At 42.2% G+C, this 13,507-nt stretch overlaps 1 protein-coding gene across 3 annotated transcripts in view; it reads left to right on the forward strand.

Moving 5' to 3' along the window:
- The window catches only part of LOC119659905 (protein tincar), a 114,250-nt gene extending 104,824 nt beyond the window's left edge, over positions 1 to 9,426 (forward strand). The window contains exons 7-8 of one of the 3 annotated variants that reach the window (XM_038068230.1): positions 2,177 to 2,672; positions 7,278 to 9,426. In XM_038068230.1, coding sequence (XP_037924158.1) covers positions 2,177 to 2,672; positions 7,278 to 7,982 — 1,201 coding nt within the window. In that variant the 3' untranslated portion in view covers positions 7,983 to 9,426. Of the gene's footprint in view, positions 1 to 2,176; positions 2,673 to 6,866; positions 7,019 to 7,277 lie in introns of those variants that run through there. The other 2 variants (XM_038068231.1, XM_038068232.1) reach the window with 2 other exon arrangements.
- The last annotated feature ends 4,081 nt before the right edge of the window (positions 9,427 to 13,507 follow it).

The raw sequence follows: 13,507 nt of genomic DNA on the forward strand, positions 1-13,507 counted from the left end.
AACTAGCGTCAGGCCTTTCGGAAAATACAGGGACGTCTTGGTACACTATAGGTTCCTCGAAAAGGCCATAAAATGTACCAGTCCCTGCATTTTCCCGCACTAAAAATTATACTTGCCGGAAATTCGGGGGACGGCTGAAATGCAATCGCCTGAAATGCGTCGCCTGTCAATTAATGAACCTTTGACCCGGCGGTTCTATCTTGTTGTAAAAGCGTTGAAATCTCGGTTCTTCCCCTATCCCTGAACCACAAATTAACACCGCAAATTGATCCGCACGTATGGCTACAATCAAGTGGATATGAGTCTAGAATTTCGAAGAGCATTTTCTTGGCACTCCATGGATCACGGATATTAGCACTCCCATCTTAGGCGCAAACTTCCTGTGCCATTATGGATTTCCAGTTGATTTGTACAACAGATCCCTCATTGATCGCACAGTCTCCCTTAGGACATCAAAAAGAATCTCAACCGGCACGCTCAACATTGTTTTCGACGAAGTGGAAAATCGATGGATCAAACGGTTGCGATTGTCACGCTCAACAATTCACTTTGAAATAACGACGCTTGGCAGCCACAATTGTTTCAGTCCCAGTAATTCACAATCAACCAAGCACCAAAAATTTTGCGTTCTGCCAATCCAACTACCTATCGTCCTTTTCAACTAAATATAACAGCATTTTGACCCTTGGCTCCTTGACTCTTACCGGGAAAGAACCCTTTGAAGATACGACTATGGGGCGTCAATTCTCCTGATGGTTTACTGAGTTCAGGTGCCAGTACCAAGTTTTGCAAAAAATATCCCTTTTTTCAACACATTTAGAAGATATTGGTAAAAAGGACGGGGTCAATTTTTACAATCATATGCAATACTATCCAAACCCGAGATCTTGTTGGCACCTATCTATTCCCATATTCGTAGGGATTTCTCCTCGGTGACTCGGCTGACCCACTGGGAGTAATTTTATCGTGTTACAGACTTGTAGGTTATTACATACAGCCTTCTTCTCTACCATCCATTGTTCCTCAAACTATTTCAAGGATTCTTTGTAGTGCCTTCCGTTCAACACACCATGATCTTAGGTGTTTTGATCATTGACCAGTAACCCTACTTCTTTCAAAGTTCACAGAGGTTTTGTTGGCACCAAGGAGGAACCAAGGCAACATATTGATCTCAGCTGCGTACTATACTACTTGCGATAATTGCGTGTTTTAAGCGGAGAGCGCGGTTGCTTGTGCTTTTCAGGCATCTTCTATTGCTATGTATGTCCACATGTAGTACGAAATTCGAACCAGGAACTCCTCTAGCACCATCAGGGCCTATTTTCACGCTGTGCTTAGAATCATAGCTAACAGTTCATCTAATTTTGATGTGAAATCGTTCATATTTCCTTCTTGCATGACACCATCAACAATTAGGATTGACCCCCATTGTAATTGCAACAGATCAAATTCCCTGTCCCTTCGATATTGCTTGACCTCCAGTTACCATTCGGAAGATACCAATTCCAGTTCACTCCCCAAGTACTGTACAATCTCTAAAGCTATCGTGGGAAAACTACCCTCCTCGTAGCACCTTTGCTTAGGAGCAAGTATTGTTGGAAGTTCCCTCTGTATCCATTACGTTTCAGTCCAATTGCTACCACAAATTGTTCGCAATCCTTTTTAGTACCTCGATTTCCTTGTCCAATTTATTTTCATCCCTTGTACCACTTCAATTTTTTTGAATACAAATTAGCTTAAGTAGACGACAAAAGACTTTACAGATACCTTGACCAGAAACCCCCAAATACACCACTTGACCCCACAACAGACCTTAATGAACTACCAACTAATACTATTCTGCTCTCAGCTCACGGAAATATATCACAATTCAATCTCATAATTAATCTCATAACATAATTATTTCAAGATTTTTTTATCTTTTTTTTTAATAGAAAGTGCATTTTGTTCCGCTTGTCGCCTGTTTATGCCTGCCCTCAGTTTTCTTAGTGTGTTCAAATTTAATTTGTTGTGTCACAGTGCACCGTCAACCTAACCGCAGACTAAAAAATTAAATTTACACTTAAATCTAATCATAATTTTCTCTTCTATATTTTCTTCCTGATGCTTCCTGTTTGCACTGCGCTCCCGACAAAATCCACCCCCGAATGAAAATCTAAATGTAATAAAATTGCAGCTGTACGACCGGTGGAACCACGATATGTATTACCAGTGTTACGGGGGAGGCTGATGACGGAGACTATGCTACCCTAAGAGCTGGAGTAATCCAAGGCGGTGGCTGTCCGCTAAACGGAGTGGATGGAACAACAAATGGTATCATTGGTGGTGGTCCTAGTGGTGGAAGCATATTGCATTTAAGTGAATACGATGAACTCCCACCGCCACCGGAGCAACTACTCCCGCTACCCTCGTGTAACACAGTTAATGGAATAGATTTTGTTGATGATAACACCTCGGAGGAAGGTAAGCTGCTGGCGTGTGTACGCGATGATAGTGTTACGTATGCATCAACAAGAGACCTTGAACCTCCGCAACCACCTCCACCACCCACGGTTCAATCGCCCATTGTAGCACCACAACAACACATCGAGGTGATGCATCTGGGATCACCGGTTGATTTGGTTAGTCCATTGGCTCCGGTTACGGTCACCGTTCATACAAATGAGGCACATGTAAGTACAAACAAATGTTATTGGTTTGCGGGGGAGTATGTTTTCCTAACACCGCGCTCTGTCACTTTTCAAAATTTCAAACTTCCATGCATATTCCCAAGCCTCAAAGGCTTACAGGATTTAAAGTTTTAAGGACAATTTTCCCTAAACTGCATTTCAAAAATAATTTAAATTTAAAGCTTTAGACTCACCACATTCCGGGTCAATAATCAAATCAATTCGGGATAAAGCCGGGGGTTGAAAAAGTCCTCCGAAAAAATCACGCTCCACCATGTTGATTTTTAATCCTGTAAATGAACACGAGCATGAAATTGGATGAGCATTTCACCGAAAAATTGATTCAATGTCGATAATATTTATAAAATATAAAAAGAATCTGAAAAATATTAATATTAACAGGAAATATTTGTATGTATCTTGGATGTTGGCTGAACTGAGATCGAAGTAATTAATGAATCATGAAAAATGTTTCGGTTGCAGTGAACTATAAAATGGATGCTGGATGGATATAGCTTTCTGTTCCAATACAAAAGACTCGAATTTGTGTTTTGCTACCAAGAATATTGAGAGCTGAAAGCTGTGTCATTAGGGTAGTAAGGAGAAAACGAAGGGAGGAGTGAAAGTTATACAGAAAATTCCGGCTCAGGGTGAAAATTATGTGGGGCCCTATTATCCTTTATTTAATTGAAGCCTTCATTCTAGAACCCGAGAAAACTCCGGGCTCTGAATGAAGAAAATTATTATTCTTCTTCTTTTTCTTCGGCCTTTTTCCCGTTCACAAGGGGGGTCGGCTCCTTGTGATCGGTTTCGCCATTTGGCTCTATCGAATGCCTGATCTGGGTGCAATCTCGAGGCCTTTAAATACCAATCCAAGCCACCGTTGTTTCGGGCGGCCCTTTGATCGTTTACCATCGACTTCGATGTTCAGACCAATTTTGGCAAGTGAATTCTCGTTAGCACGAATTCCATCGAGGACCCCTCTCTCGCAATTTTTCCATGATCGGTGTAACCCCACAACGATCGCGGATATCCTCATTTCGTGGATTTTTGTCTTTTATAGTCGGCCAACACTCAGAAACATAGAGAGCGACAGGACGGACGACATTGCGGTAAATTTTAGATTTGAGACGTTCGTTGATACGTCGATCACAAAGAACACCAGTTGTGGAAAGCCACTTCATCCAGGTTGCGTTAATGTGTGAAACAATTTCATAACGCAGTTCTCCATTGGCTGATAGCGTTGACCCGAGGTATTTAAATCGCTCAGTTCTGGTCAGTTCACTGCCGCTGATGATTATGCCTGTTTCATGGGGACCGGTCATCAAAAATTCAGTTTTATTTAGATACAATCTGAGACCGTGTTGTATGAGGCGATCATTCCATTTTGGGACAAGTTGCTAGGAAAACACCAGCTGCATAAAGCAGTGTATAGGGCGCTGGACGTTGGATATCCCGTGTGACGGTATCCATAACAAGAACAAAGAGGAGTGGTGAGAGGGCGCTTCCTTGATAAACACCATGAGAGACACGAAGCAGTTTTGATACACCTGCCAAACCTCGAACAGATCGTGGTAGAGGAATTGAACCCAGCGCACGAGTTCTTCTGGCACCAAGTGTTATCGTACAGCATAACAGACGAATTCTTGAGTTAGTTTCCAGCAGAAATAAGGGTGAAAAAGAGTCGGTAAGATGGGACGTTGAAATCCGGAATTCATATGAAACCATGTAGAAGACTACTCTACCTTGGGGGTCAAGAAGGCGGTTTTTGGAATTGCAGGGATAAAAGAAGTTGAGGGAACAGATGAATACGAAGAAGATTGTCTTCAGCGTTCTGAATCTGCATGGCCTGACGATAAGGGGAGTGGAGTCTGTCTGACATTTGGTTAGGAAATTGATGGCGTGACGGACGGCGACAATGTCGATGCGGGGAGTTTGGCAGGAATTGTATTGGATTCGATTGGAGATATATTTTGAATGGTTCTTATAGTTCTTTCAGGCGGAGCCTCTCTGTTTGGGACGGTGAACCATCGGACCAGAAGATGAAGTGAGGAGAGGTCTGATAAGCTATTTGTAACAGAACAACTTAATTTTTTGATGCGTTGGGGAGCTGTATTTTGGTAGGAGATACAGGGATTTCCAGACACCACTTGCACGGTTCAGTGTCTTCGAAATATGGAATACGTGAGTTCATAACCAACCCTAGGTAGGTGACTACGTTCACAGTGGGAATGGGCGTGTCATGGATTTTGAGGAAAAGGACGGCAATTTCTCTCCTTATTTTTGGCGTGACCCTGATGTTGCCGCGAAACACAATTGTTTCACACTTCTGGAGAAACTTTATAAAGCCAATCCAAATAGGAACTCAGATGAACTTCACCGAGGGAAATATGTTTAATGGATGTGTGAAGGATTTGGATACAATTAGGGCCAGGGCTCGTATGTCAGCGGTGAATAGGGAAAACAAGGTGGTTGAAAGGACTGAACCTTGGAGAATGTCTGCTGAACATATGTATGGGGATGAAAGGTGCTGTTGGATGTTGACTTGGGATTTCCACCCATCTAGAAAGCTAAGGTTTAGCTTACAGAGGTGCGGATGGAATTTGATAACTTCAGAAAGCTCAAAAGCGAGACCGCATTGCCATACGGAGTCGAAAACTTTTCTTAGGTCCAGTAGACAGGCGATGGTTGGTCAATACTGAGAAGAATGTCCATCTTAAAGATAAGAAGCGCATGCTCGACTGAGTTTTTAGGTCGAGAAGTGTGCAATTGAAGTCACAGTGCTTCTCAATTATCGACTTAATGGTCCACTCGAAGATCTTGGCGGAGGATGAAAGGATGGAGATAGACTTGTAGCTATCGGGATTAAGAGGGTTTTCATTTTTTGGGATAGGAATTATAAGAGCACTCTTTGAATCAATGGGAAAATGGGCATTGGTTAATAATTGAGGAAAGGAAGATGAATTTTGTCAGCACCTACCGATTTCTTAGTTTTCGACGAAAATCACAGGTCAAAGTTGTCGCTTCAGTGCAAAATATAGAAAATACAAAAAACTTTTCCAGCTTCTAATTTCCCAACTTTTTATTTTTTTTTTCTGATAATAGATTAGTGGGTTGCTTTCCCAAATTTCGGGATGTGGGAGTGGTTGGGAGAAAGAGTTCGTGCTGGCTTGTCACCGTAAGTATGGTGGGCGTCAGAGGAGGTTGGAGATGGGCGCGTCGACCTCCTTTTCAAAACGCTGATGATTGATAAACGATGGTTTCAAGGAAAGGGAATTTTTTGGGGTTTAGGATAATAGTAATATTACTGCTGATGAAGGAATAGTCAAGGTAGATGCGGGCAAATATTTTGATGAAAGTGAGGAGGGCTGGGCAGAAATCAAACAGGTTAAGGCCCATTTTTTGCATGCCCCTAATATCGAGGGTAGATAAATGCTACGCAGAGGGAACCTATAGGAGACTCTAGGAGTGCTGATACTAGAAAATCTGGTGCGAAAGGTGCTTGCATGCCAGGGGGACGTCCACACAGACAGACAATAAACCGATTTTCTGTAGCTACCTCAACGACCTCGGAACTAGCTAGCATGGTTTTATTTAAACTCATTCCGAGTGTCTACTAACAGGCAAGTCTACTCAACTATCAAGCAGGTGAATTAATGTTTTCACATCCAAATAGTGTCTATCAATTGAATGGTTTTTTAATTTTCTTTACCCAGCACCAAACGAATTCCACAATTATGTTCGACTCTACAGAAAAATTTGCCTTTCCTTGACTGAAACCACCGGAGTTTCAACTCCCAGCACATTCTTTGATATTTTATGGAGACGGGAAAGTCTTGCATATCTTCAACCGCGAACAGAGTCGCGCGAGCAAAATTCTATACTTAAGAACAGAATGTTAGTGCCGTATATGTGATGCAGTGCATTGGTATCCGCCCACGTGATTACGAACACAAGGCTGCGAGCACGTGGCAGAATCGGTCATAACTACATACATTGTGTAGCTGTTTATTAAATTCCTCTTTGGGAAGCTTGGCGGTAGCAAACAAACGCAACATTCTCGGCAATAGATCCGTGTTTGCTCTCCTCGGAAATGAGTACCTACCTCGTCTCTACCCAAAAATTGCACAATGTGATTCCGTGTCCTTTTTCTTGCTGTGTGTTGTCTTCTTGACCGAGACCTTTCTTCCATTTCAGGAGACGAATCTTAGATCGAGAAATGGAAAAAACATTTGGCTTAACTTCAACGTCTAAAGTCAAATAATAATGGATGGCGTAATAGGCTAACTTAGCTATTCATAGTTGAGTTTACTGATATCAAATGCCAAGCCTAAATATCCCACTCCAACCACTAGGTCATATGGAAAAGTCAAAAGTTTAAGGTTACTGTAGAAGAGACCCAAAATAGTTGTTGGAACAATCGTTCTAGGCAACTGGGTAATGGAGCTACGTATCTATAATATAAATAAAATTTCGAGGTATACAGTTGAAGGCTTAAAAATCGTCTTATGCAATACTAAATTAGATATAAATTTTATGTAGCACTATCAAGAAAAATTACAAATTAATTAATCATTCTTTTCCCACTCTCTCCTTTTCTTTCAACAGATAGCTTCAAGCTCAACACCACGTTGCTTACGTCGTGCCGATTCAGGTGTCCCAAATGAAGCCTTAACACCACGTAGCGATACAACTTCAACAACAGAGAGTACAACATCTCCGCCTGAACGAGCACCCTCCGAATCATCGAGTGGCGTTCATTCAGGCGAAGAACGCGAGGAAGTTGTTATCCGTCCACGTGTTGTTGCCAAAGCTACACCAAAACCGCCACCGCCTGTTATCCAGGAGGAACCATTTAGTCGTTCCACCAACATGAAAATGTCTAGCTTCAATATTGACACCAAATCCAGTGCCACTTTGCCTCTAACACGAAACACGCCTGAGCCAAGGATCGACTATTCACATTGTAGTACTATGCCGCTACCCCTGGGATGCCATCAAGCTCAATATAAACCGCAAATCTACACTCCAACGGCATCCACAAAACAACTGATGCATACCACCCTCCCGAATGGAGTTCGCTACTCCAACCCTCATTTACTCAGACGAATACCACACATAGCAAAGGCTGAATCACCCTACGGTCATTTAGGTTTGGGTGCAGGACATCATACATTCTCGAAGCTACTTCAGGATCCACTACATAGTCTGGCGGCCACTTCTATTCCTGAGGACCGTGATTCCGCGAATTTCTCCATGTCATCGGAAACAGAACGGGAGTGTCTCTACGCTAATGCTCAGCATATAAACTAAAGGAAAGGAAGTAAAAAAAGTTATGAAAAAATTTATCTAAATTTCCGCAGTCTGCAAATACTCACGCACAAACGACGTACCCATACAAATTAGGTTTGTTCTAAGTTACAGTGACCTTCCTAGGATTAACTATTAACACAAAACCCTAAAAAGGATATCTAATCTATGAGTACAGATAACAATCTAAGTTAAATTTAGTTGAAATTTCCTATTTTTTAGTTTTTTGTACAAAATGTTTTCTCGAATTAGCTAAAAGGAAATATAGAGTTAGACTTTTAGGTTTTCTAAGCTTAGGGACATAATTTAAGCTTAAGCCTTTATATCAATTGCGACAAATCTCAAAAGGATATTTAAAAAAAAACTAAAAAAATACTAAAAACGAAAGAAAAAGGCTTGAATAGTTTTTGAAACTGTACAAAGGATTCATCGCGTCGTTTCCTAATTTCTATGAGATTTAATTAGGTATTGATATAATTTCTGTTTTTATACAAATACTTGCATATATATTCCAATATTTATAACAATTTATTATAAAATTATATAATTATTTCGCTTTGTTAAGTTTACACACATGTAGATGGTAAGAGTGTGAATTTTCTATTAAACAAATGAAAACAATAGTTGAATAGCTGGAAAGGTCGTGAACAGAAAAAAGAGCTCCACCGTATGGTCCAAATGTAGTTTCAGTGTCTACGATATATGAATTTGTACAATAATAAAAACAAATGCATAAATAATATCACAACATACACATCCTTGTTTCCTTCATTCATTTTTTTTTTGATTTTACATCACACTCCATTCATTAAATTTAACTTCTTCCATTTTTAACAGTACGCAAAAATGTGAAGAAATTTCCATGGAGGAGACTAGGTAAGTTACATAAAAAAATAAAAAAAGTTATTTGAAATATCCTTTAAAAATTTTCATTGTGGAACCCTCCAGCGTGTTCTAATCTTAGTTTTCCTTAAACGTTAACAAGAGTTCTATTGAAAGGTTTCATCCAATAGTCCTGAGAGTGTCCGTCTTGAGCTTGCGGTCAGCCATCTGAACACCAGACTAGACGGACCACAGCCAGCTCACTGAAAACCCGAAGGACTCCCGCTCCCAGAACACAAGAAAACTTGGCATTATATCTTCAAATGTATCTTCACTTTGTTTTTTTACATAGTCTCCTTGTAAGTCCATAGACATTAGTGATGCTCCTATCCCTTCAGCTCATCTTAAAAGTTCTTGGCGGGTTTTTTTTCAAAAAATAACTTCTCCTGTATTTTCACAATTCCCGAGGAAACCGTAAATCAATTAAGTTCCCCGGGCTCACACTCTTGCCCAACGCTTGGTTTAGGTTCCTAGTCTCCATTACAACCCTTGAGCAGTGAAGCATCACATGGTCTGGATCCTCCGGTATACCACCGGATCTAGGATAATCCGGTGCAAATACTGCCTGTAGCAATCCCCATGCGGCTCTGACCTTGCTGCATTCCTATTTTCTGTGTGCTCCTCCACACTCATTTCTTTCGCCAGAATGTTGACAGGGATCACGCCCCCCACCCCCAATACTGCCTAATTTGATGTGGTTCTAAAAGCAGCTCTCAGTTGGTAAACCGAGTTCACCTGCTTCTGCCTCTGAGAGTTTGCAAGCGCCTCTGCCCACACAGGTGAAGATTAAAGCAGGATGGATCGCACCACTCCGACAAGAGCAAACTCCGACAGTATTTCGGCCCAGCAATATTCGGCAACATTTTTGCAAATGTTACGGTGGCATTGGCTGCGTTTTTGGCATGTTTACTGTATGTGTTTCCTAAAGCTCAATCTGGTGTCAATTATCACTCCAGGTATTTTCCACTTTCACGGTGTTCTTTTTCTTGCACTTCGTTATTAAGACCGCTTCCGTTTTCGCGTTCCCCAAGGTCAGCCTGGCTCTTTCTAGCCAGAACTTTACCACTCTCACTGTTTCCGCAGCTTAGATCTCCACATTTGCTGGTTTTTTTTTTCATCATCTGCAAAGCCGACAATCCTAGTCTCCTCTGAGACGGAAGCAGCAAGCACCCCGTTCATGAAACATGATATTCCACAGCAGAGGACTGAATACCGATCCCGGCTATGACAATGTATTCCAACAGATTCTCTAAATACCCGGTGGCACTAATGTCAGCCAACACCCCTTTCATTTTGTTCCAGTTAGCCAAGTTGAATGCATTTTTGACATCCAACGTCAACACGACACAAAAGCCACCAGAAGTCAGTGCACCTTTTGCCAGATTCACAATCATGCTTATTGCATCCACCGTAGATTGGGCACGCCGCAAACCAAACTGACGCTCCGACAATCCATTGCTATTTTCAACGGTGGGTATCTCCATCATCTTCCCCCAGGTGGCTGGTTGGGTTTGGCAAGCAACACCAACTTTTGTTTTTTTCCAATTGGATATGGAATATCTCTTCTTTTAGGCATGCCTCGAAGGTGTTGGCAGAAAGGTCTGGCCTAGTCTTCACTGCCAATTTCAAAGCTCGGTTAGGGATGCAATCCAAACCTGGGGCGTTGTTGTCACCGATTAGGATGAAGGTGAGCGAACAGACTGGGAAGAATCTATTTCAGGAGGCTGACGTCGGGGTGATCTCCGCAACCTTTTCATTGCACTCTGTAGAGTTTATGTCGATATGGTCACACAGCTGCTTGAAGAAGTCTTTTTTGCTCCTCCGAATGGCCTCTTCTAAGCGGCCACGCAGTTGCCTGCGTGTCTCCTCTCGATCGTCGCCACCGGACTTTGCCCTGAGCTTCTGCCCGGAAAAATGCGGCTCGCAAACTTGTGATATCGTTGTTCCACCAGTAGTTGGGTTACCTACTGGGGAGCAATCGCCTTCGGGACATAGTAGGATTGCATGCTTCCGTCATGCTTCGGGTGACTTTTCCGTAGTCATACCATCCAGTGATATGTCGAGGAGTTTGTTTGTGTCCCCCTCAAGAGCTTTCCCTGTCCAGCTGAGCAAACCACCCGGCATTCTGTGAGAGCTCTTTTTCGAGCTCGATTCGCCCTTGATTTCCATGCAGAATGCCTGGTGGTCGCTATGAATATAGTCCTCATTGGCATACCAAGCGACTCTACTGACTAAAGCAGCACTCGCGTATGTCAGGTCCGATATATTATAGATACCAGGCCCCTTCCCCCGAAGATATATAAGGCCCCACCATTCGCAAGTACCACGTCTAGCTCCACGAATGCGTCGAGGAGAATACGTCGCTTCACTCCCTGTCCCTGAATCCAATTTAAGGTCATGCTATGTTCCTTATGGGAGTCAAATCGATGGAGTACTTTCCTTCCGTTTTCAAAACCCGGATTTTCTCCGTACGACCTTGCCTCTAGGGATTTTATTAGTAGCTTATGCGCGATAAAAATTCTTTAGATGTCAGGATGGACTGTCCAAGATTATAGTCAGTGTATGTTCACCGTGTTTTAGCGAAAAAAATAATGGATTAAAACTCAACATCGTCTCCGTCGCTAGTAGTGTTATTTATTTTGACATATATCGATATTTTGGAAACAACTTGTTCCCTTCCTCAGTGTCAGATATTTGCGTACCTATAAAATATGGAGTTTAGGTGGATCATAGGATTCATCTACTGATTTTGGATCGGATATTGAACATCAAATTTGAGTCAGTCGTTTCTCTGGAAGACTTCAAACTTAAGTCGACATCTACAAACCGTTTCATGGTAGGCCGTCGAACATCACTTTCCAAAAATACTTTGTTGGAATGAAATGTGACAAGGGTTGGGATTTTGGATCTGTCGTGATGTTGACGAAAATGTCGTATGTACAACGCGTTAACTGGCCACTGGAACGTATTTTCAAACCAGATATACAGGAGGGGAAAAATAAGCCATTAGATTGAAAACTTTGGCGTCACTGGTGTTAATCTCCAATCTGACCCTGCTTCTCTAAATTTAGAATCCAGATTAGGAGATATAGTTGTTGTCCACAAAGCTGAGTGGTTAGAGCACGAGGCTGTCATACGGAAGGCCACGGTGCATATTTCACTGGTGGCAGCGGGATTTCTATCGTGATTTAACGTCGTATATCAGTTGACTCAACTGTGAATGAGTACCTGAGTCAAATCAGGGTAATAATCTCGGGTTCTAACAGACTTCAAGGCCCCAATTGGATTGTTGCGCCAACGATTATTATTATTATTAGTAGCTAGGATAAACTACATTATCCTGTGAGAGAGAAAGCAGGCGCCATTAGCATAGTTAAGGTTCTATGTCTTGCAGGCTACGGAGCACCCTATCTTAAGCTTTTGTAAACGGATTGACGTGACGTTCGACTACCTGCCTCTTCCAACTCTTCTACAGAGAAAAGTGGCCAATCCTTGCCGCATTCAACGCTGTGGTCATCAAACCGTACTGTAAATGCAGGGAACAGTACCCGTATTATACAATCCCTCTGTTCGACCTTAATTGAGCAGAATTTCCGCAGAGTACCTCGTAGACCAAGCCCTACCAATGAACTAGGAGGAGGATCCGAATTTGATGTTTTGATTTTTTGCTATGAATACAGGAGACTAGACACCTCAAACCACAGTGTCGCCCTTGCTCCTTGATAAAAGAACCCTATCACTTAAGATCTTTTTCAGGAAAACTAGGGGAATAGTATCAACTGAACTATAACACCAATGCAACTTTAAATCATCTGTGCGGATCCCGGAAATTGGACAATCTACAATTTTGAGCTCTTATCCTCCTTCTAATCACTGATATCTGCGATGATTTCTAATTTCTAGGGAAGGTTTCAAGTCGTACCATTCCAATTAGTATGCCTTAGGTAGGCAACAGCAGAATCAGGGAGTTTTTTATTCGGACTTTTCCCCATAATCACCAGTAGTGTCACTCCTCTAGATCAATATGTGGTTTATTTTGGATAGTACAGAGTAGAGCACCACAGACAGATGGATTACGAAACTGAAAAAAAGTCCAAACTAAATAATGTATCACTCAAATGTGCTCCATCCCCCATATGCACTGTAGTAGCCTTTTTCTGTAGTTTTGGTGTACTGTCTAAAGCACTCTAACCGGAACTGCTGCAATACTGGCCCGGATATTGTTGTTGAGGGCCTCGAGAGTCCTAGAGCGGTCAATGTAAACTTTAGATTTGAGATATTCCCATAGAAAAAAATCGCAAGGAGTCAAATCAGGAGAGCGGACGGGCCAGTTCAAATCTTTCTTTATAGAGATAAGAGTCCGGGGAACCTGGCTCTCAAAAAGACCATGACAACCCTTGCTGTGTGGGCTGTGCCCCTGTCCTGCCAAACGTCTTCCAGTTAAAATTCATCCAATTCAGGCAATTCCTGAATCATGGCCATGCAACGAGCTGAATTGACCGGGGCGGCTCGGCTGTCTTCTCCACAAAAATAAGGGGCGATGATCCCACTTCTTGAAAGGGCACACCATACTGTAACCCTGTCGAAGTGCAGAGGCCTCTGGTGACCCCGCTCCCTGGGGTTTTTTACACAGCAATACCATATGT

Source organism: Hermetia illucens, chromosome 6, assembly GCF_905115235.1.
Source record: "Hermetia illucens chromosome 6, iHerIll2.2.curated.20191125, whole genome shotgun sequence".
Taxonomy (NCBI): Eukaryota; Metazoa; Arthropoda; class Insecta; order Diptera; family Stratiomyidae; genus Hermetia; species Hermetia illucens.